Consider the following 20,189-nt stretch of genomic DNA (forward strand, 5'->3'; position numbering starts at 1 on the left):
CAGCATTGAAGTGGCGGAATTGATTCATAAGTCTCAGTGACTTTCAGAAGATTGTCAGAAGAATGGATGCTGCTCAGGGTTAGTATTAATTCTCTATTAATTAATTAAGTCATATAATTTAATTAAGGAAATAAATTATATCTGCAAAGATTAATTTATTGATTAATTGAATTAAATTGATTAATTAATTTAGAATTAATATTAAGGATTTACAAGATTTTAATTGGTTTAAAATCTGCTTAAATTCAGCAAGACAATTCATTTGAACTAGTATGACAATCGGTATGACAATTGATAGTCATACCGAAAGTCATGCCAATACATTTAATTGTCTTATTAGAATTTCTGTTTAGATTAAAATCTGTTATTAATTCAGCAAGACAATTTATTTGAACTAATATGACAATCGGTATGACAATCAATAGTCATACCGAAAGTCTTGCTAGCTCATTTTAATTGTCTTGCTAGTTGTAAATTTTGTCATACCAAAAGTCTTGCTGGCCAAAGAAGATTGTCATGCCAGTACATGTTTACATTCGGCTGTTTGATAAAAAGGAGCAGAAGTCTATTATTTCACAATCAAAATAAAACAGAACACGGACTCAAGAACAAAAGAAAAAGGAGCATAAAAATATTTCATCTCATCTGCAACTTCAAGATCAATTTCTAGATTGTAAAGTTAAATCCAATCAACTAGAAATACTTATCTTGTTCTTGTGTATCAATCTAGCGGATTAAAATTCCTAGAACTTAATCTCAAATCGCCTTTAGCATTTGATCTTTTAATTACAAAAATAGAAAAAGTTCATGTCGAATTTATTCTAGATTTGTAATAATTGATTTGAGATTAATCCCTTGTAACCGATACCGTAGTTGTAACACCTTTCAAGTTTAATAAAAGTTTTATTTAACTTGAATTTTGTTTCACAATTTTATTCCGCATTTTATTCGATTAAACGGTATTGTTTGCATTCAACCCCCCTTCTACAAACAAATCGGGACCTAACAATTGGTATCAGAGCCTTCTGATTAACGTACAAATCTTGATCCTAGACTTTTGTGTTTCTTTCACTTCTTGAATTTTCTATTCACTCAAAAATTCATAATGACTACACAAAAAGTTGGAACCGTTAAAATTCCACTTTTCGATAAAGAAAATTATGTTATGTGGAAGAAGAAGATGCTACTGTTTTTACAGGTTGCTAATCCCAAATATTTGCAAGTGTTGAAGAAGGGTCCAAAAATTCCTATGGTTATTGAACCAGAGATAATAGAAAATGATGTGGTGATCACCAAAGCGAGAACTTATGTGAAGGATCCTGAGGACTTCTCTCCTGCTGAAATAGAAGAAGCCTCCCTGGATGCTAGCCTTCAATTAATCTTAGTAGATTCCCTTAATCCCCTGATGAATAGACATGTGATGAATTGTAAAGATTCCAAACATATCTGGGAAACTATTGAGATTATTAATGAAGGCACAGAGGAAGTTAGGGAGAACAAACTAGAAATCCTAACCTCTGAGTATGAATACTTTAAATCCAATCCAGGGGAAGGAATCACTGAAGTGTTTGAGAGGTACAATGCATTGATCAACAACCTGAACATTAATGGTAAATACTATTCCATCAGGGAGGTCAACAAAAAGTTCCTTTTAACACTGCCAACTCATCTCGAACATAGAATCACTGCCATAAGAGAAGCAAGAGATCTGAGTGAGATTTCTTTGGAAAGGCTCTATGGTGTGTTAAAGACTTACGAGTTGGAGCAGATTCAGCAGAAGGAAGTTTACGGGAAAGGAAGAGTGGTCAGCACGTCTACTGCTCTAGTAGTTGATGAACAACAACAACAACCACAATATCAACGACAATCTCAACAGTCAGAAAGAATGGTACAGTCTTCCAAGGTTGAAGATAATGTGATAGTAGCAGAATTTGATTCTCCTACTACAAATCAATCAGGAGATGATTATTATTCCTTGGAAGAACTGGAGCAATTGGAGGATGAGTCAATGGCCCTGATTGTCAAGAGATTCTCAAATGTCAGATTCAAAAGGAATCCCAAGTTCAAGTACAAGTCCAACTACAACAGATTCCAGAAAGGTGGATCTTCATCCTCTAACACCAGCAGTGGTGGGTATAAAACAGGGATGGTTGATCGAAGCACCATTCGATGCTTCAACTGTAATGAGTTGGGACACTTTGCCACAGAATGCAGGAAGCCAAAACAAGCTAGGAAGAACTCTTACGATTCTAATCAGAAGAGTAAATCTGAAAGGGCTTACCTGGCAAAGGGAAGAAGCTGGGATGATACTGACAGTGAAGATGAAGAAGTTGGGAATCTTGCTCTCATGGCTAGTGATGTAAGCACCTCATCGTCAAGAAAAGAGGTAAAATTTACTGATGCTGAATTAGTTTATCATCTAGGAGGTTCCTTAGATTGTGCTCGTCGTGATAATGAATTGTTAAATCAACAAATCAAAGACCTTGAGAAAGAGGTCAATGAATTAAGACTTGTGCACATTAATCAAGATAAACTAAAAGAACAAGTATCTTTTCTAGAGAATAGAGTTGACTGTTATAGACAACTCGAAACTATTCTCAAAGACAAGATAACCGGTCTTGAGGCTAAGGTTAAAGCTTACTTTAATTCTTGTTCGAAGTCCAAAGAGTTTTACAATAAGCAAGCTGTTAATCAAACATCTGGTATAGGTTATGATTACAATGCTGCTATTGGAAAATTAGGCATAAACTCCCCTCCACATGTATGTGCTAAAGGCAGGGAAGTACCACATGTGCTTAAGGGTGTTAATGAACCCCTCTATAAAGAATCAATTGTTGAACCATTTGATGAGACCTCTTTTATTATTCAAGAAGAAATCCGTGCTGAAGATAATGCTCATGAGAAAGCTGTCTCCAAGTCAAGTGTGTCAAAAGTTTCAGTCAAGGTTGTAAAAGCAACTGAGACCAACTCAGACACACATGAGTTGGATAACACAAATGCCATGTCTACCATGCATAAGTTGCCTGTTGTTAATCCTTCTCATAAATCATGTGGTGTTCCTGATTGTATGTCTTGTGCTTTTAATCTAATGTATGCTTATTTTAATGGTAAGCATGTTTCTAATGATAAGACTACTCCCCGTCAGCATGTGAATAATAGAAAGCATGATAGGTCCAAGACTGCTAGTCCTCCTAAAGCTAGAAAGGAGACATTTGCACCTAAGCCTAAACAGAAATTTGTCAAGGCTGTTTCAAAGGTCAAATGTTCAGTCACTGAGAACGTTGAGAATATTAAAATTAAGAATGTTGTTTTGCCTGATAAAGGCCAATTTTACAAGTATGCCGGACCCAGCCAAGCTTGGGTTCCGAAGAAGGTCTAATCCATTTGTATTGCAGGGCATTAAACAGGTACAACCGGTAGTGTGGATTCTTGACAGCGGATCGTCGAGACATATGACCGGAGATAGAGCCCTGCTATCAAATGTGGTTGAGAAAGCTGGCCCAGTGGTTACCTTTGGAGATAACAGCAAAGGTTTAACGGAGGGATATGGCTGTTTACAAGCTGGAAATGTTATCATTAAAAATGTATATGTTGTGCAAGGACTTGAACATAATCTGCTTAGCATTAGTCAGTTCTGTGACAACGGCTACAATGTTTTATTCGACAAGCTGAAGTGTCAGATTCTGCACAAGAAAAGTGAAAAACCCTCTTTAATGGGAATCCGGAAAGGAAATCTGTTCGTAGCTGACATGAACTCTGGAAGCAATCTTGAAGTCAATTGTTTCTATGCAAAGGCATCGTCAGATGAGAGTTGGTTATGGCACAAGAGACTTTCTCATCTCAATTTCAAAACAATGAATTCTCTTGTCAAAAGAGAATTGGTAAGAGGTCTGCCGCAGCTGGAATTCTCTCCAGAAGGACTATGTGAGGCTTGCCAAAAAGGAAAGTCAAAGAAAGCAAGTCACAAAGGCACTGACACATCTTCCATAACTGGTGTTCTGCAATTATTGCACATGGATTTATTTGGTCCAGTTAATATCCTTTCTATGTCAAAAAAGTGTTACGGTCTTGTGATAGTTGATGACTATTCCAAGTATACGTGGGTTTTATTTCTTCACTCTAAGGATGAAACACCACAAGTTGTGATTGATCATATCAAGATGATTGAGTTAGATTCTAACGTCCCTGTTAGAGCAATAAGGTCAGATAATGGGACAGAATTCAAGAATGCACTTCTCAATGGATTCTGTACAGACAAAGGGATTACCAGACAATTTTCAGCTCCTAGAACCCCTCAGCAAAATGGAGTGGTAGAAAGGAAGAATCGTACATTGATTGAAGCTGCAAGAACGATGTTAAGTGAATCAGGTCTTCCAATGTACTTTTGGGCTGAAGCTGTCAATACTGCATGTTATACTCAGAATCGAACTCTAATCAACAAAGACTTCATGAAAACTCCTTATGAGATTTTGAATGAACAAAAACCTTCTATCAAATACTTTCATGTATTTGGTGCCAGATGCTTCGTGCTCAAGGATGGAGATTATCGTCGTGGTAAGTTCGAGGCAAAGGCATATGAGGGTATTTTTGTTGGATATGGAAGAAGATCATATAGAGTGTATATCATTGATCAACACAAAGTAATTGAAAGTGTCAATGTTACATTTGATGACACTAAACTCCCTAGTATCCAAACTGAAGATCCTTCTGAGAAACTGAAGTTTGATGATATGTCAGATTCAGAATCAGAACATGGTCAAGAACCTGAGGTTGTTGCTGGTGAAGAACCTGTTAATCTTGATGATACTCAAGGTAATAGTGATGGAAACTTTGGCAACAATGGAGATACCACTGCTACTGACGGAGAATCTTCAAGTCAACATGGCAACAACTCAGGGGGAGATGCTGAAGGATCATCTAGTAGGACACAACATCACAATGAATTTCAAGGCGAATCATCAAGATCAAATCTTCCAAGACAGACTGTCTGGAATAAAGCTCACCCTTTTGAGTTGATTATTGGTGATCCAGATGTTGGAGTCAGAACTAGACGTGCTACTCAAAATGAGTGTCTGTTCTCAGGATTTCTTTCTGAGATGGAACCTAAGAAGATTGAAGAAGCACTAACTGATCCAGATTGGGTAATTGCTATGCAAGATGAGCTCAATCAGTTTGAAAGTCAACAAGTCTGGAAACTAGTACCTAGACCTACACACAAGAAAGCTGTTGGTACTAGATGGGTATTCAGGGAATAAACTAGATGAAGATGGTGTGGTTACGAGAAACAAGGCAAGACTGGTAGCAAAAGGGTATTCTCAAGCTGAAGGCATTGATTATGATGAAACCTATGCTTCAGTGGCTAGACTTGAGGCCATCAGGATATTTCTGGCATTCGCAGCATTTTCTAACTTTAAAGTTTATCAAATGGATGTCAAGAGCGCTTTTCTGAATGGAAAGCTGGATGAAGAGGTATATGTAGAGCAACCTCCTGGTTTTGAAGATCCGGATCATTTGGATTTTGTCTTCTTTCTTTTCAAGGCTATCTATGGGCTAAAACAGTCTCCAAGAAAATGGTATGACACTCTCTCTGAATTTCTTATTGAAAATAGCTTCATTAGAGGTGTCATAGACAAAACTCTCTTTTCTAAAAAACATAAGAATGATACTATATTAGTCCAAGTCTATGTGGATGATATAATATTTGGGTCTACTAATGATAATCTCTGTAAGAGATTTGCTAAGTTAATGCACAGCAAGTTTGAAATGAGCATGATGGGAGAGCTAAAGTTCTTTCTTGGATTACAAGTAAATCAAAGGATAGATGGAATATTTATTTGTCAATCCAAGTATCTCAAGGAACTCCTCAAAAAGTACAATCTAGAGGATTCTGCATCAGCAAGGACTCCATCAACTACAACTGTTAAGCTTGGACCATGTGAAAACTCCATTAAGGTAGATGTCACAAGCTACAGAGGTATGATTGGCTCGTTACTCTATCTTACTGCAAGTAGACCAGATATTATGTATGCTACATGCTTATGTGCAAGGTTCCAAGCGGATCCTAGAGATATTCATCTCGTTGCTGTTAAACGAATCTTAAGATATCTTAAGGGAACACAAAATCTAGGTATTTGGTACCCTAAAGACTCTGGGTTTAACCTTGTCGGATATACAGATTCAGATTATGCAGGAAGTGTTGTTGATAGGAAAAGCACCTCAGGGAGTTGTCAATTCCTAGGCAGCAGACTAGTCTCATGGTACAGCAAGAAACAACAAACAGTTTCCAACTCAACGGCCGAGGCTGAATATATTGCTGCTGGAAGCTGCTGTGCTCAGATCTTGTGGATTAGGAACCAACTACGAGACTATGGCTCTGTATTGAACAAAATTCCTATTTTATGTGACAATACAAGTGCAATAGCCATCACCAACAACCCTGTGCAGCACTCGAGGACAAAGCACATTGACATCAGGTATCATTTTATTAGAGAGCACGTCATGAATGGTACTGTTGAACTATTTTTTGTTTCAACAGAAGAACAAATAGCAGATATTTTCACTAAACCTCTTGATGAATCCACATTTACCAGATTAGTTGGTAAATTGGGTATGTTGAATAGTTTTAGTGATTAATCTAGTTAATATATGAGATCTGTTCTTAAATAAATTCTCAATTGAATTTTCCATTCATGAAAAATTCATTTGCAAATTTATTTTATCATTTTTTCATAATTTCTTGCTTAATTCTCTGTAATTTATATTATCTTATCTATTTTATTTTCCCTACTTGTTAATTTAAAATATCTCAGAATATTTTATTTTCTATAAAAATATTTTTCTATGAATTTTATTTGCTAAAATTCAATAGAAATCTTTTTTTAAAAAATAATAAATTCTGATATATTGTCTTTGTTTCTGTAAAAATTATAAGTTTTTTTTATTTTCTACTGCAATGACAATCGGCAAGACAATTGAATTGTCTTGCTGAAAGTCATTTCAGTATATATTTGTATATGTTTGTCATTTTAGTATTTTTCAGTATAGTTTATACTGGCAAGACAATCGGTATGACTATCAATTGTCTTGCCAGTTATAAACATTATGTATATATATATTCTATTTCAGTTTATACTGGTATGACAATTGGTATGACTATCAGATTGTCATACCAGTTATAAGTTTTATTCTTATTATTTTCTGTTTTATTTTTCTTTCTTTTGCCTGGTATGACAATCGGTATGACAATCCCGGATTGTCATACCAGCTGTTATATATATAAAGGCGTTTGTTTTGTTTCAGCAGTTCATATCATTTGAGCAGTTCACTTGTTTTCAATTCGAACAGTCAGTCTCTCTCTTCGAACACAATCAATAGAACTGTCCTTTTTCTTGCTCGAGTTTTTACTCAGCAAACTTAATCTTCACTCCTGTGATATATACTTACATATATATTCATACAGGAGTGCTGTCCAAATTTTTCAAAATCTGTGATTAATCAGTTTGACCCTTCAAATTCCATTTGTGTTTGTTGATTTTAAACTTTTTTTTGTTTTATTTTTATTTCTGATTTGTGTCGTTTGGCTTGTGTCATCTGGGTTTGTGAGTTATAGATTTTAACGAGATACATTCCTGTCTAAATTTTTCGATTATAATTAATTTAATTCGAATTATTAAATTAATTTAATTAATTCGAATTTTCTTAATATTATTCTTAAAATTCTGAAAGTGTGTGTCTTATTATTATTTTAAAATGGCTCTCAATTTCCAACTTGTCGCGCATAATCAGGTTGGTTATTTTAATCCAGAAAAATGTGATGTTGAAAAATTTAAGCCTTGGATTAGATTTTTAAATGACCATTCGATTGTTAGCTCTGCTATTAAATCAAATGTGATTTTAAATATCGATCTTCTTAGACTGATTTGCACAACCTCTACTGTGGCCGATGATTCAAAATCTTTTTCATTCACCGTGGCAAACACACAGTATGTAGTTGATGAAACAGTCGTCAATCGTGCGTTAAATTTTCCACTTGACAATTTCTGTAATTTACCCTCTGAAAATGATATCTCAAATTTTTTCCATGCTATTCACTATCAGGGGGTGATTAATTTAACCAAACTTTCCAAGTCCAATTTGGTGTCTGAATGGGATATTTTCTTCGATACACTTTCCAAAGTGTTTGCCAACTGCACAAAATCCAATTTTCATAACATCACTTCCACTCTGCAGTATAATGGTCTTGCGGTTGTTTTCAATCAAATGATCAATTTTGGCAAACTACTTTTTCCCATTCTCTTGAGACGTCTAACTTCTGCTTTACGTGATCATTCTACAAATCGTAGGGTATCATGTTACTATGCTCGTTTTCTCATGCTTATAGCAGATCATCTTCTCACTCCCGAACACAAAGCCCTCTTTGCTAACTCTGCAGTAACCGAACCCCCTCCAGTTAGCAAAAAGATTTACACCCGCCAAGACACAACCTTCAAATTCATGCAAGTTCCGGTACTTGTATCTGCTTTCATGGCCACTTATATTCCTTTACCTATTTTCATTCTTCCTGGTCATGAACAGCAACCTCAACCTCCAGTGGTTCAAGCCACCCAGGCTCCTCCAACATCAGATGCTATTCCATTGGAGGTAGTAATTTCTCACTCTCTTCCTACTTCTGTGGAAAGACCCCCAGTGGTTGATAGGGCTGACCATGAAGTTGTAGAACCACAGCTTCAATCCCAGGTCATAGAGCCAAACACAGCGTCACATTCTATCTCAACCTTTCCCCCACTGTCTAAAATGTTACCCAGAAGATTACTAGGAAGTAGTGCAATGTTAAATATGAGTGAACCCTCAGCTCTGCCTCCACCAAAGAAAAGAAGAACTTATTCTGAGGCATCTGAAAGCCCATCCTTGTCCTCCCAACAGGACATGGACTTTGAAATGCCCAATGAACAGTTACTAGATTCATTCTCTCAACAGGATGAATCTATTGAAATTCGCCATAGGGCCATGGCATCCTGTACTGAGTCAAGCACAATTCCATTACTCACAATGGAACCATACACATCACCAGATCTTACTCAGGACACAGAGCGAGGAGTGCACGTCGAGTCTGTTACAGTGCCTGCCATAGTTACGGCAGAAGAGCAGTCACATGCTTCTGAGGGAAAATCTGACTCTCAGCCACCCTTAATAGAGTCATTTTCTCCCCTCCCAGATCAAACACCTCTGGCTCCCTCACGGGATTCTCCACTCGCAAATTTATCTGGAGAAAGTGGAGGGCAACTCGGTCAATCAATCCCTGAAGCAATTCAGACATCTATTTCACATGAAATGATAGTGTTGACTGAGGATCGGGACTCGCGAATTCCCATTGCACCACCACTGACCTCTCTTGAAGAGGCTAGGGTGATTTTATCTGCAGGTACAGAAGAACAGCAACAGGAAGACTCCTCACGAGAAATTATATTGAGAGAAACACAAGCACGTGAGGTGAGTAAACCAAACACGAGTGAAATTCAGGTGAGAGCACACACAGACACAGATACTCAAATCCTGTCAGCTCAAATTGCTGTTTTAAAATAAGAACTTGCTAAAAGTCAAGCTGAAGCTCAAGCATTCAAAGCACAAGTGGTTGAACGGTCTTCTTCTTCCACCTCTGTCAACAATCAGCTGGCACTCATAAGAAATGATATCTCCAATCTCAAGAACACTGTCACACCAAAGCTTAATTCCATTCAGGCAACTCCTACTTTATCAGCTGATGACGTTTCTAACTTCTGCTCTCTACATACAAGGATGACTTCTCTTGAAGATTTAGTTGACATGAATCATTCTCTGGATTCCTCTCGATTTCTGAAGATAGAGACAGGTATGGAACATCTCAATGAAGGGATGAAGCACCTATATTTCATGATCAAGAATTCTCATTGCCCTAATGAAGAACAAAGAACTTATTTTGAAGGACCGTCTGGTGGAGGATCAGGCTCTGGAGGTGATGGAGGTTCCAAAGCAAAGTCGGTAGAGGATCCCTCAACTAAGGGGGAGAAGAAAGGGAGTAGTAGTGGAAAGGGGAAGGAAAAAGAAACCTCTGCTGGAGGCAAAGGAAAGGCTGATGAAGGAAAGGCTGATGATGCTTACTACAGTGGAGAACAGGATGACTTTGATATCTTTGACGTTCCCACTAAACCAGTCTTGGAAGATAAAGATGGTTTATTTGAAGCTGAGGAGGTAAGTGACTTTGCAGAATGGGAAGAGGAAGCTGCAGTGGATCCTATCTTTGAGAAAGAGTTTCAGCAGGAGCAGTCAGAGATGAAAAGAAAAGAAGCTGAACTCGAAAAGGTCTCTCAGATCATTGACAAGAGGAGAGACATTCAAAGAACAGAAACTCTTCAAAAGCAACGTCTTCATGACATTAAGGCTCAAGAAAGGAGAAGAGATATCAGATTGAAGATTGGTGAGAAATGGGATGAAGCTAGGAGAGTACTTGATATGCCTTAGCTGAGCACTAACAATGATAGACAGTTCCTACATCTTCTTGACAAGCTGGAAATCTCAAATCCTAACAATGACATGTACATGAATGCTATCAAGACTGAAGTCTCAAGGATCACAGCTGCTTTTGATAGATCCCTAAATGAGATGAGCATTTTTGTATATTGTCAGAGTGAAGGATCTTTCAAGGTGTCACTTCATCTGTTTGAGAATCGTTCGTTGTCAGAGATCTGGGTTCTTCTCAACAAGGTAAAAAGAAGCTCAGAATTGAATGAAGTTCTTCGAGAAAGGCTTAAAGAGTTTGCCAGCAGGGTTAGTCCTCAAGTGGTCAACAATCCTCATCAGGTGAGATTCTTTAAGTCTGATTGTCTTCAAATCTGTCAGCTAGATGTACAATCTCTTAAAGACTACTCAGCTAAGCATCTGGTCTGGATGGAACATCATTTAAGAACAGCTGGATATTCATCCATGTTGAAGACTCAAGCTGCTGATTTGATTCAAGCTTATTGTGAAAAGAATGTTAAAAGGTACAATCAGATCAAGAATAAGCTGAAGTCAATTGGAGTTCAACCAGTCAGACCAGCAAGCTACACTTCAGAAAAGGATCGTGTCTTTGACAAGGAATTGCTTCAAGATTTAGAAGAAGGTGAAGTCAGAAGAGAAGACAACTGAAGTCAATTAGCTCAAAACTCAATGTAATATGATTAGAGCTTTATGAATCAAGATAGTCAAATGTAGTTATTTGTTCAGGCTAGAGGAACATCTATCTTGTATTTACTTGTAAATTTCATTTGGAATCTGGAAAATGTTAAATATAATCCAGAACTTTTCTGCTATTTACTTTGCACTACTGTTATATCTTTTTCTTATTTGTTAGTTGAGTTATCCTCTAGGTATTTGTTGTTATTGTTTAACAAGCAAATAGGGGGAGATTGAAAGGCATATGTCATAGCCTATTCGTTTATTCGAGGATTTAACTCAACTCAAATAAGAATGTAATAAGTAAATAGTGGATCTATCATCAGAGAGATCTCACTAAGTAACATCTGTCAAAGGATAAAGAAACCTGCAGACTTGAAGATTCACTGGAAGAAGTTCAAGAATTTGATCATGCCTCAGTGATATAAATCAAGATCGTGGATTTAATCAAGTGACAGAGATCTCGTCAGGGTATCATTTATTACAAGGATTCAATCAGAATATCAAAGTCAAGACATGAAGAAACGTCACCGAAGTTAGTCACTCATGAACCAGACAGTACATCGAGTGTCAGCATTGAAGTGGCGGAATTGATTCATAAGTCTCAGTGACTTTCAGAAGATTGTCAGAAGAATGGATGCTGCTCAGGGTTAGTATTAATTCTCTATTAATTAATTAAGTCATATAATTTAATTAAGGAAATAAATTATATCTGCAAAGATTAATTTATTGATTAATTGAATTAAATTGATTAATTAATTTAGAATTAATATTAAGGATTTACAAGATTTTAATTGGTTTAAAATCTGCTTAAATTCAGCAAGACAATTCATTTGAACTAGTATGACAATCGGTATGACAATTGATAGTCATACCGAAAGTCATGCCAATACATTTAATTGTCTTATTAGAATTTCTGTTTAGATTAAAATCTGTTATTAATTCAGCAAGACAATTTATTTGAACTAATATGACAATCGGTATGACAATCAATAGTCATACCGAAAGTCTTGCTAGCTCATTTTAATTGTCTTGCTAGTTGTAAATTTTGTCATACCGAAAGTCTTGCTGGCCAAAGAAGATTGTCATGCCAGTACATGTTTACATTCGGCTGTTTGATAAAAAGGAGCAGAAGTCTATTATTTCACAATCAAAATAAAACAGAACACGGACTCAAGAACAAAAGAAAAAGGAGCAGAAAAATATTTCATCTCATCTGCAACTTCAAGATCAATTTCTAGATTGTAAAGTTAAATCCAATCAACTAGAAATACTTATCTTGTTCTTGTGTATCAATCTAGCGGATTAAAATCCCTAGAACTTAATCTCAAATCGCCTTTAGCATTTGATCTTTTAATTACAAAAATAGAAAAAGTTCATGTCGAATTTATTCTAGATTTGTAATAATTGATTTGAGATTAATCCCTTGTAACCGATACCGTAGTTGTAACACCTTTCAAGTTTAATAAAAGTTTTATTTAACTTGAATTTTGTTTCATAATTTTATTCCGCATTTTATTCGATTAAACGGTATTGTTTGCATTCAACCCCCCTTCTACAAACAAATCGGGACCTAACAATTGGTATCAGAGCCTTCTGATTAACGTACAAATCTTGATCCTAGACTTTTGTGTTTCTTTCACTTCTTGAATTTTCTATTCACTCAAAAATTCATAATGACTACACAAAAAGTTGGAACCGTTAAATATTATGTGCGACTGATACTGAGCGTGGTCGGAGATCCTCTTATAATATTGTTACCCCTCTCACTTTTCATATGTATGTATAAATTATAATATGAAAAGATCAAGAAAGATTCCATGGGCAAAGGAGTAAAACAAGGAAATCAAGGCTACACGTATATATATACATCACCCAACATTACCCAACTTAATCATAGTAACAAACATGTCCAATTTAATAATATGTTTGTACTAGTTGATGGTGTTTTTTCTCGTTAAATATAAGTCGGCAGAGATCAAGGTTTTTATTTAATGGGGATTGGCTATATATGTGTCCCCGCAGCTTTTATCCAATTGATAGTTAGATATGTGAAATAGTACTATTGTTTAAAGAGGTAACGAATCTTAGTTCGCTGGGGATGGATGATGGGTACTCGATGACTTGTATAGGCAGGGCCTGATTAAAAAAATGAAGCCCAGATATATTCAGTTTCGTTTGGGATTTTTAAAAAAATGTAACTTATAACTTAAAATTGAAAAATTATATAAGTGTTATGAATATTGTAAATTATAAGTTATTTAGGTGTTTGAATAATTTTATGTATAAATTACTTATAAGTTGATAATGTGTTTGATATATTATAACTTATAAGTTATAGTTTTTGAAATAAAATTAAAATATAAATTACAAATTACATGAATTAATAATTTTGATACATAAATATAAAATAATAAATAGAAAATTTAAAAATAAGAATAATGACCTCGGGATAAAATTATATAATATAATATTTACTCCGGCTAAAATAAAATTAAACTATTGATCCGGGTGACAAAATGAAACTACATATAATTAGTTAGATTGTCGATATATTTGTCGAATTAAAACAAAATAATATATACTATTCACCTAGATCAAAAATTTATACGATTAAAATGAGTTATAAAAATTAAAATTACATGTTTGGCCAACCCCTTATAAAGGGCTTATTAACATATAAGTAGGGGTGAACGCAGGTCGGGTTGGGCGGTTTAGAGGTAATAAATCGAACCAACCCGATTAATTCGGTTTTTAAAAAATGAACACGTTAACCAAAAAAATTATTTTCAACCCAACCGTAACCTTTATATATTGGGTCGAGTTGATTTGGGTTGGTTTGGGTTAAAACTCGTATAAAACTATTTAAATATTTTTGGGAGTCAAAATTACAAATAATTTTAATAAAAAGTTGAAGTATACCTCATAATTTAACGGAAGATAAAAATTATTAGATATTATATGTACCGTATATTTTTCTAGTTTAAAGTTAATAATTTATAGTGTGTTACCCGTAAAATAATTATTTTATTTCAAATATATTATTTATTACAATAAATAGATAAATTAAAATTTTAAATAATAATACTTTAATAAAAAAATCGGGTTGGGTTGGGTTAATAAGGATTTAAATTTTTTGAATCGTGACCCAACCCATTATATTCGGGTTGACAAAAAATTAAACCAATTAAAATTCGGGTTTTGGATAGTTCGGCTCCGTCGGCCGAAATAAGGGGCGGGTTGGGTCGGTTTTGCGGTTTGGTCGGTTTTTTGTTCACCCCTACTTATAAGCCGTAATTACTTATCAACGAGTGTTTTTCGACCAAACTTATAAGTTGAATTTATAACTTATAAGCTGATAAGTTGAATATTAGTAATTACGTACTTTTTTCTCAAATTATTTTGATATTTTGCTTTTTAATTAACTTTAGTTTTAAAATACATGTTTTTAAATATTTATCTTATCATAAATTTAAGAAAATTATATTTAAAAATTATTTAATTTAATTCATTCAAGTAAAAAAAATTATGACATATATAAAATTATTCAAATGCTTATATTACTTATAAGTATTCATTTACTTATCATTTAAAAGTCACTTATTCAATTTAAGTCATAAATTATTTATTTTAAGATTTCACAAACAGAAAGCAAACATGATTTAATATTTTCAAATGAACAAATTTCATCAATTAAATTTTAGAAAATTATATTTTATTTAAACTAGTACAAATTTAGACACACTAAATAAGGTAGACAAAAATGAAAATGAAATGGGAAAAGTATCAACATTCAACATTCACTTATGTCATATAAGTTAGACTAATTTGCACTTTGCATCCCAAAACTTTGGTCGAATCTCAGTTCAGGTTTAATATTTTAAACTAAAACAGTTTACACCCCAAAGTTTAGAAACGCCATCATTATGCATCCCTTTAATGTTTCTGAGGTTAAGTCAGACGTTAAAGTTGTTGTCAGAGGGGTATTTATGGTAATGCATATTTTTAAAAAGTTTATGCAAACGTAAATTACAGTTTGCACCCTATATTTTATCTTGAATCTCATTTTAGGTCTATAATTATATACTGTAACAGTTTGCATCCCAAAATTAATTTTAAACAAAATAAATAAATTTATCTAAAATAATTCTATTTTCTTTTACCAAGTTTTGGTATAATTTAAAATAAAGTATAATAAGTCGAAGTATAATATTCCCTCCGCCCCACCCCAATTCTTTACATTGGGGACGGGGGCTCGACACGCATTTTAGACTCGTATAAAAAAAAGTTGTGTCAATTTTTTTTAATTTTTTTTTCTTCTAAATAAAAATATAATTTTCAATTTTTTATACAAAAAAAATAATTTAAAAATCAATTATGAAATTTTGATTTATTATAGCCTCAATTATGGGACGAGGGAGTATTATATTAAGAAAAAGGAGTAAATAATCATTAGCTAAATAAAATAAGCGTAATGAGAATAAATAAAGATAGTCAGATCCTAATACTTGAAAATTAATTTAAACGGTCATGATTATATATTATTTACTTAAATCCATAAATAACTTATGATTTTATGATTTGTAAATTTTATAAATAAAGTAATACCGTATTATGAAATTCTTAATCAACTTTCTCTATATTTTCTTTCTGTTTCTAGTTATATTATAACTGTGAAAACAACACTGAGTTAATCATTATTTTGTGACTTTCGTGTGAGCAGTAAAATTTTATAAATTGCATTTTAGAACTTATAATATAATCAAAATAATAAAGATTCCGCGTCAAAAAATTATATACATTAGACCAAATTAACTAATGGTCCAGTTTCAAAATTTTGATGTGAACATAATAAATAATATAACTCGATTGTTTTTTGAAATTACAATTATTTTTTATTATATTACGAATTACAAAATTCTAGGATGCAAAGTGAGATTTGAAGAAAATATTCGGATGCAAATTGAAATATAAAAGTGTTACCAAAAATGCCCCTCTGACAATTAACGTTAACGTCTGAGTTAACGTCAAAACTGTCAGAGGGATGCAAAAAGTCATCGTTTTTTAAATTTAGGATGCAAACTGTTAAGGTTAAAAGTAATGGGACCAAAGTGAGATTCAACCAAAGTTTTGGGATACAAAGTGCTAATTAGTCTATAAGTTATAAATATGATCGTTCCTAAGTTTTGTCAAACAGGTCGTCGGGAGAAAGCCATTCGTCTTTTAAACCCAATGAACTCTTAGTTATGAGGAACCAAAAATGCACATTATTACATGGATTCAAGCCCGAATATATTTACATGGATTCGACTGAGACAAACGAGTATTACAGTATTTCATTGATACGAAATAAAATAAATCCTGATTGTGTAATTAATATGCATTAATTATATCGGGTTTGGGCTACAAATAAAGCTCATTTAAAGTGGGACCCAAAATCCTGAATATTAATTAATTTCATAGTTAATTAATGTGGGTAAAAATAGATGACAAGTAAAAGTCCAAATAAGAATACAATTTCTTGGAGATTGGCCTCTAAGAAACCTCGTGGAACAAGGAATCAATTTTCTGCACTCTAGGACTCCAAAATCCACTCTAAATCTGAGACTTGTCCACCAAGTCTCCTAACCCTAATTCAATTCAAGGCATCCTATGCCTATATACGAGGACTCAACCCACAAATCAGAACTACATTTTTTACTTGATCCTTAGCACATAGCAAGGTACGTAGACATCTTGTGAAGGCAGTTTGAGTCACGAAACACGAGAGCAGTCAAATAGAGCCTTGAAGCTCACGAACCTTAGCAAGAAATACACCCTAATTTTTTATCCATAACATTTGGTACCGTCTGTGGGGAACCAACAACAACCATGGTGAACACACGGAGCAGAAGCAACGTCCCTGAAGGAACGCCGACTAGACCACCCAAACAATTTCATCCGCTATTGAGATTCCCCCACACTCGACTTATTCCCAAGTGATAACGGATCTACTGAATCCACGATCTGAATCACGTCCACCCCCAATCCTAGGGGCGAATCCTCAAAATCCAAATCTAAATGCATCTTTGGGAACCCAATCCGCAGGCTTTGAGATGTCAACTATAGTACATCACACACCCTTGAATCCCCCCTATGGAATGCCGATCTACTTGGAGGCTGGAGGGAGTAGGCCACCCTTACCACCTCGATCCCAGCCTTGGGATGACCCTAATTATCTTAGAGGTCTGCAACTAATCACCAATGAAAAGGATGTATCAGGACCCTATACTACTGACGAAAGTAGAGAATCAACTGATGAGGACGCCCATCATAGAAGGAGAAGAAGGATAAGGAGCTCATTAGAGTTGGAAGGCGTGTTAAGCCCATTGGAGACAGACAACCCGCATTTCAAAAAGTACAGGGAGTGGCATCTTAGACTTTCGAGGAAAGAATACGTGCCAATGAGGCAAAAATCCTGATGCTAAAGAGGGATATGGAGATGAGTCAGGCTAGGCAGCCAACGGGGACCAACCAAGCTAGAGAAAAACGCAGATCAACGATTTGGAGGAAGCTCCTAAGAGAAAATCAGTGGATGCTCCCCCCCCCCCCCGTGGAAACCCATTTTTGAGTTGCTGCCCCTCGGAGATTCAGATGATCCAACCCCACCTTTCGTCAGAAATCATGAACACCCATATCACAAGGAAGTTCAAGATGCCGACTATAAAGTCTTATGATGGAACGAGGGATCCCGCTAATCACGTCAGGACATTCTCTAATGCATTGTTGCTACAGCCTGTGAATAATGCAATCAAATGTCGAGCTTTTCCCCAAACCTTATCCGGAATGGCTCAAAGGTGGTATAGTCGTTTGCCTCCAAACTCAATTGGGTCCTTAAGAGATTTAAGTCAAGCTTTCATAAAGCAATTCATCAGTGGGAAGGTGCATGAAATTTTTTTTGCTTCTCTCATGAGTATAGTGCAAGGGGCAAATGAGTCTCTTAAGAATTACTTGAATCAATTCACCAAGGAGGCCTTCAAAGTCCAAGATCTTGATGACAAGGTAACTATGATAACGTTACAACAGGGAACCGAGGATGAGTTCTTCAAGATGTCTTTGGCCAAGCGACCACCAGAAAATATGCTACAGCTCTAGAGTAGGGCAGGAAAATATATCCAGGTGGAAGAGAGCATGAGAAAATCGTGATAAATAATGAGCCCGCTGGAGGTAAGAATAGGAAAACAGATAAAGAATACAGTGTCAGGGAAAAGTATCCTAGAGTTGAGAAAGACATTGACTCGGCCTCGAAGAAGGGAGGACCTGGACAAAAATTTACCGAATATACGAGGCTGAATGCTCCTAAGAGCCAGATCTTGACGGAAATCGAGAAATATAGGGATGTTCGTTGGCCTAAACCCCTGAGGAATGATCCCGGAAAGCTAGATAAAAGCAAATATTGTAGATTCCACAAGGACGCTGCTCATTACACCGATGAGTGCCACCAACTGAAGGATGAAATCGAATTCCTAATCCGAAAAGGGAGATTGAGTAAGTATACTGGGGACGGAGAGAAACACAATAGTGGAAGAAAGAACTTTGATGATCGTAGGAGGGACCAAGATGATCAGGGGCGAAATCCCCAACCCCGAGGATCGATGATAAATACAATCTTTGGAGGGCCAACTACTGCAGGTTCATCTAAGAACTCAAGGAAAGCTTATGCTAGAGAAGTCATGCATATAGTAGGGGAAGTTCCGAAAAGGGATAGGGTATGAGTAGCAATGGTATTTGATGATTTAGACCTGGAAGGGGTCAAGTTTAACCATGATGATCCCCTAGTCATAACACCCATAATAGGGAACAGTCTGGTGAAGAGAGTCCTGGTAGACAATGGAGCTTCGGTAGACATCTTACTCTATGATACTTTCATTAGAATGGGATACAATGACTCTCAATTAACCCCAACTGACATGCCGATATATGGTTTCGCTGAAGTCGAATGCTCCGTGGACGGGATAATTAAGCTACCTCTAACAATGGGTCAGGAGCCAAGACAAGCCACACAGATGCTGAACTTTGTGGTAGTGAAGGCTGGATCAATATATAATACAATAATAGGAAGGACAGGTATACATGGCTTCAAGGAAGTTCCCTCATCCTACCATTCTGTGATCAAATTTCCAACCAGAGACGGGATAGGAGAAGAAAGGGGAGACCATAAAATGGCCAGAAGCTGTTATGTAGCCTCGCTGAGGGCAGATAGAGTAGGGGGCAGGTCTTGCCTATTGAAGACCTGGATATCCGTGAGAATGATGAGAAATGGGAAAAATCAGCGGAAGACTTGATACCGGTTCCTTTGGCTCCCGAGGACCCCAAAAAAGTAACTTTCATTGGAGCGTCGTTGGAAGAGCCCCTTAGAGGGAAGTTAGTGAGGTTCTTACAAGAGAACAATGATGTGTCTGCATGGTCAGCAGAAGATATGCCAGGCATAGACCCGAAATTGATCACCCACAAGTTGAACATGGATCCTAGTCGGAAGAACGTGAAGCAAAAGAAAAGGAGTTTTGCCGCTGAAAGGCAAGAAGCCATCAAGCAAGAAGTGGAGAAACTCTTAGAGGCTGGTTTCATTGAAGAGATATAATTCCCGAAATGGTTAGCAAATCCCGTAATGGTAAAGATGGCTAATGGAAAATGGAGAATGTGTGTGGGTTTCACTGATCTGAATGATGCATGCCCAAAAGATTGTTTCACATTACCAAGGATAGATACTTTGATAGACGCAACAACGGGACACGAGTTGCTAAGCTTTATGGATGGGTTCAGCGGATATAATCAGATCAAGATGCATAAGGATGACATCCCCAAGGTATCATTTATCACTGACTTTGGTGTCTTTTGTTACCTTATTATGGCATTCGGTCTCAAGAATACAGGAGCCACATACCAAAGACTGGTGAACAAAATTTTTAAGGATCTTATTGGGAAAACTATGGAGGTTTATGTGGATGACATGTTAGTCA

General features: G+C 35.8%; 2 protein-coding genes across 2 annotated transcripts; both read left to right on the plus strand.

Annotated features, from left to right (window-relative positions):
• Nucleotides 1-17,883: 17,883 nt before the first annotated feature.
• On the plus strand, nucleotides 17,884-18,944 carry LOC141715169 (uncharacterized). Its single transcript, XM_074518648.1, has 3 exons — nucleotides 17,884-18,231; nucleotides 18,330-18,774; nucleotides 18,862-18,944. Exons 1-3 carry the CDS (start codon nucleotides 17,884-17,886, stop codon nucleotides 18,942-18,944), a joined length of 876 nt encoding a protein of 291 aa, XP_074374749.1.
• A 6-nt stretch (nucleotides 18,945-18,950) lies between these two features.
• On the plus strand, nucleotides 18,951-19,810 carry LOC141715170 (uncharacterized). Its single transcript, XM_074518649.1, has 2 exons — nucleotides 18,951-19,296; nucleotides 19,461-19,810. The coding sequence occupies exons 1-2, from the start codon at nucleotides 18,951-18,953 to the stop codon at nucleotides 19,808-19,810; spliced, it is 696 nt and encodes a 231-aa protein (XP_074374750.1).
• Nucleotides 19,811-20,189: the final 379 nt, after the last annotated feature.

This window comes from Apium graveolens, chromosome 3 (assembly GCF_009905375.1).
Source record: "Apium graveolens cultivar Ventura chromosome 3, ASM990537v1, whole genome shotgun sequence".
NCBI classification, from domain to species: domain Eukaryota; kingdom Viridiplantae; phylum Streptophyta; class Magnoliopsida; order Apiales; family Apiaceae; genus Apium; species Apium graveolens.

Excerpts from the sequence above, each read along its gene's own strand:
- LOC141715169 (XM_074518648.1), top strand. The coding sequence starts at position 17,884 with ATGCCGACTATAAAGTCTTATGATGGAACGAGGGATCCCGCTAATCAC. Across the intron at positions 18,232-18,329 it reads TCCAAGATCTTGATGACAAG|GGCAGGAAAATATATCCAGG; the intron begins GTAACTATGATA and ends GCTCTAGAGTAG. Across the intron at positions 18,775-18,861 it reads AAGAAAGAACTTTGATGATC|GTTCATCTAAGAACTCAAGG; the intron begins GTAGGAGGGACC and ends CAACTACTGCAG.
- LOC141715170 (XM_074518649.1), top strand. The coding sequence starts at position 18,951 with ATGGTATTTGATGATTTAGACCTGGAAGGGGTCAAGTTTAACCATGAT. Across the intron at positions 19,297-19,460 it reads TACAATAATAGGAAGGACAG|ACCTGGATATCCGTGAGAAT; the intron begins GTATACATGGCT and ends TGCCTATTGAAG.